Source organism: Hipposideros armiger, unplaced genomic scaffold, assembly GCF_001890085.2.
Source record: "Hipposideros armiger isolate ML-2016 unplaced genomic scaffold, ASM189008v1 scaffold_167, whole genome shotgun sequence".
NCBI classification, from domain to species: Eukaryota; Metazoa; Chordata; class Mammalia; order Chiroptera; family Hipposideridae; genus Hipposideros; species Hipposideros armiger.
The window spans coordinates 2,241,580-2,246,149 of NW_017731517.1; the positions used below are offsets into that span (position 1 = coordinate 2,241,580).

General features: G+C 33.9%; 1 protein-coding gene across 1 annotated transcript in view; it reads right to left on the reverse strand.

Moving 5' to 3' along the window:
* The window catches only part of LYST (lysosomal trafficking regulator), a 165,442-nt gene that overhangs the window by 65,628 nt on the left and 95,244 nt on the right, over nucleotides 1-4,570 (reverse strand). The window contains exons 32-35 of the mRNA XM_019651799.1: nucleotides 4,249-4,437; nucleotides 1,349-1,494; nucleotides 1,165-1,261; nucleotides 188-249 (exon numbers count right to left, since the gene is read on the reverse strand). Of these exons, the coding sequence (XP_019507344.1) occupies nucleotides 188-249; nucleotides 1,165-1,261; nucleotides 1,349-1,494; nucleotides 4,249-4,437 (494 nt within the window). The remainder of the gene's footprint in view (nucleotides 1-187; nucleotides 250-1,164; nucleotides 1,262-1,348; nucleotides 1,495-4,248; nucleotides 4,438-4,570) is intronic.

Genomic DNA, 4,570 nt, shown 5'->3' on the forward strand with positions numbered 1-4,570 from the left:
AGGACTGTCATTTCTTCACTTTCATGAGTCATATGCATTATATATAACGTTAAGGCAAAACAACCTATGTGATTTTAGAGAAACTTTATCTCATTTAATGGCAGTATGTCAAAACAGTGCTTCAAACTATCTAAGAATAAAATAAGGCAGGGTGGATATGTGTAAAGCTGTTCCAAATGTGACTTACCTAACAACAATTCACCAGCTGTCTCTCTAGATGGTGCAACGCTGATACATCTCCGATTCACTCTGTCAAAACATATTTAAAATTACTATGGTTAAATGTTTTGACCGATTTTAGCAAGTATAAGCTTTATCTTATCTAGTAAAAGATTTCAGCAAAGCGGACTAGAGTTTCAAGCACAAGATATCAAAACCCACGTGAAAATATGATTTCATTTTTTAAGATTCTAGAAAAGGAGAAAATGACTGAAACTTTTAGAAAAGGCTAATAACAGCTATGCTCCATATGCAGAATACACTGGTTCAGTTATTTAAAAGGGACTGCAATATTTTACATTTTCCAATAAAATAAGCAAACATTGGTTCATGCCTCTGATACTTCAAACGCATAAAAGAAGCGTAGTATTCTAGGAAAAACAGGAGAGTTAGTCAGAAAAGTTCCTCTATTCTTCATAAGTGACTTTAAGTCAAGTCACTTATGGTTTTTTGAATCTCAGTTTTTCATCTGTGAAATGAGCATGATAATAAGAGACCCATTTGCTACTGGACAATGCTTTGACACCTTGGGTGTTAACTATCTTCCTCCCTTGTGTAACAGTTAAGGAAGCTGACAGGGTAAGTAACTTGCCCAAGATCAGACAGCTTAGTAAGAGGAGGCCCAGAATCTGAACCTTTAATCACTACATTGGATTACATCTTGACGCCACCAGTCGCGCTATGAGCTGTTAGAAATGTCAACTCCAGAAAAATGGATGCAGACACGGACCAGAGCATGGTGCCTGGGTCCAGTGAATCCTTCCTGTCAGAAATGTCTTTTCCTTTTGGATTTTGGCCATTCAACTTGTCCTTTCTGAACCATGTTTAGGGCTTCTCCTAAAACCACAGCATTGTTTAAAATAAATACTACACAAGCACTACAACAGACTGTGAAAATCTTTAACTCCTTTAACAGAAGAGAAAACGTCTTATGGATTCAGTTACCTTATAGACTCACTTGCAGCTTTGTCTTTTACAGTAGAAGAGAAAGAAGAATGAGTTTTGTCTTCAAAGAGATAAGAGAGTGGTGGTTTGACCAAGTCTGTTGAGGAAAAGAGTACATATTATCTTATCCAATGACCACAGTTGTCTGATCTATTTAGATATCGAGTCAGGAAGCTGGCAGTACCTTCTGATTTCTGTCTGTCCCGCAGGAGATACTTGTTTGGAATAGTTAAGTAACACCTCTGTAAACGCCTCCTCTCGCGATCTGGCCCTTCGGTTGGATCCAGCTGCCATGAAGTTGGATAGTAGATGGGGTCATACCACACTGCTCTGCAAGTCAAGAGAAAATATGTTTTAAGTGTCAATCGGAAGTACATGCGGCTTTAAAAAAAATCACTGTAGAAACTGAACAAATCAAAATTAATCTATTCAATTAAAAACCCCAACTATTTATATAATGAGACTAGGAAATGCACACACATAGTACAAAAGAATAATTTTAAAAAAATAAGTCTCCCAGTTCCCTGCCTAAAGGCAAGCTCTGCTACCAATTTCTCGTATCTATTAAAAACTTTAATATATATAGATGACTACTATGAACGCATTAGCACTACAGTGAGCTTAACATAGTTAAAGAAAAAAATCCATTTTCCAAATTAACTTTTTACATTTCCCATTTTGCTTACTATCTAATGTAACAAACAAAATTCATTTATTTTTGTAGTATAAATCACATTTCTTAAAAGATTTAATAATAAATTAATGTTTTAAATGAAATAGTAGAAACATGTTAAATACATTTTTAGAAATAGATACGAGAAGAAAAAAATCGGCCTTAATCCTGCTACCCTAAACATATCAAAATACTGGTAGTAGTTATTTTCTTTCATTTTTTAAAATTACAGTTATAATTATTATGTACACACATCCCAATATTCTACCTTCTTTCACTGAACACATTATAATCTTAATTATCATTTTAAGTGGCTGACAAATATTGCATTGAGTAGATGCATCATAATGTATTTAACTCTATTACTATCATTATACGCATATTTAAGTTGTTTCTAATTCATTCACTAGCATAAATAATGCAGAGATAAAAACCTTTATTGCCTTTCCATATTTTGAATATTTTCCTTAGGATAGAAACACTAAAATAGGATAACTGGAGCTAGAAATAAAATGTTTGTAGGGTTCCTGACATATAATGCCAAAGTACAAAAATCACCAAACCTCTGACCAAGGACTAAGACATGTTTCTTCCTGCTGTGGATGGCACCTAAAAATTATTTTTGTAACATAAAAGGTAAAATATGGTATCCAAAGGTTTTTAAAAAGCAAATTAGCCTCTAGCAATATTGAGTAGTTTCCTATCTGTTTATTACGTCTGTTTGTCTTAAGAGTGTATTCATGTATTTTGCTCATTCAAACTTTTGGGATGTTAATATTTTCCTTTCAAATCTTTATGAATTTTTAAAATTATAAAAATATTAACTCTAATATATTTGCTGAAAATAAATTTTTATATTTTGTTATGCTTGCTATAGTTGTTAAACACACTGGAAAAAATAAAGTTCAAATCTATTTATTTCCTCTTTGTAGTTTCTTCTATTGTGTTTGATCTTGGAAAGTTATCCATCCATCAATGAGTTGATAAAATACCGTTTTCTCCTACTTCATAAACTTTTTGAGTTTAATTCTTTCATTCACCTGGAATTTGCTTTAGTGTATAATAATTAGGGTGTTTTAGCACCCCAAAAATGCACTAGTCACTTATTTTATGGCCAACAGACTCATGAAAAGATGCTCAGCATCATTAATCATCAGGGAAATGCAAATCAAAACCACAGTGAGATACCACCTCACACCAGTCAGAATGGCTATTATCAACAAGTCAACAAACAAGTGTTGTTGAGGATGTAGAGAAAAGGGAACCCTCAGGCACTGATGGTGGGACTGTAAACTGGTGCAACCACATTGGAAAACATTATGGAGGTTCCTCAAAAAATTAAAAATTGAACTACCATGAGACCCAGAAATTCTACATCTGGGTAATTATCCAAAGAAATAAAAAACACTAATTCGAAAGATATATGCACCCCTATATTCATTGCAGCATTATTTATAATAGCTAAGATATGGCGGCAACCTAAGTGTCTATTGGCAGATGAATGGATAAAGAAGATGTGGCACATATACACAATGGAGTATTAGCCATAAAAAAGGAGTGAAATATTGCCATTTGTGACAACATAGATGGACCTAGAGGGTATTATATGCCAAGTGAAAGAAGTCAGACAAAGACAAATACCGGTATTGTATAATTTCACTTATATGTGGAATCTAAAAAACATAATAAATGAACAAACAAAGCAGAAACAAATTCATACAGAGAACAAACTGATAGTTGCCAGATGGGAGGGGAGTGGGGGCTGGGCCAAAAAAAGTGAAAGGGGTTAAGAAGTACAAATTGCGAATTTTAAAAACAGTCATGGGGATGTAAAGTCTAGCTTAGGGAATATAGTCAATGGAATCGTAATAACTATGTGTGGTTCCAGATGGAGTACCTCACTTTGTAAGGTATATAAATGTCTAATTGCTATGTTGCACACCTGAAACTAATATAATATTGTATGTATTGACTGTAACTGAAAAATATATTAAAAATAATCTAATAGTTATCTTAACCAAATTTAGAGAATACTTTTAATTTCCCTCTTTTCATTATTTGTGATGCAGCTTCTAAATTATATTATTAAAATCATGGCTACAAAAAGATCTACTTCCCAGCTATCCTATTTCAGTGATTTCTTTAGTCTTTTAAAATTCAAGCCAATATACAGATTTTACCATCTGGAAGAGCTAAAACCTCTGTCTCTACTTTTCCCTGCCCTGAGAATTAAAAAAATATATATATTCTCATAGGATTATTTTTCAAGATGAAATAAATCACAAATGATTAAAAAATTTAAACGAATGAAATAATGCTATGAATCTTTACTCCAGAATAAAGAAGGATTTAATATCAATATATAAAATATTCATGCAAGATGACCTGCAACGTCCTCGCACTCTGCTTACCGATCGTGTGTCAGCTGCTGAATAAGTTCCTGCCAGTGTCGGCTGGCACTCAGATCTACTTTATACATTCCTCTGATATGCTGGATCACCTTTTTTCTCTCAATTCCTTGGGCGAGAGACACTGCCTGGGTGATATCTGCTGCTACTTTTGATATATCCTTTGATTTTGAATCAAGACGCTGAAAGAGACTAAACCAACCAGATTGTCCATAAGCACATGTGGAACATAAAATGGGTATCAAAATGTGACACTTTAAAACTAAAAGTAGGGCCAGCAGTGTGGCGTGTTGGTTAAGAGCTGGCTTGGGACACTGGAGGGCCC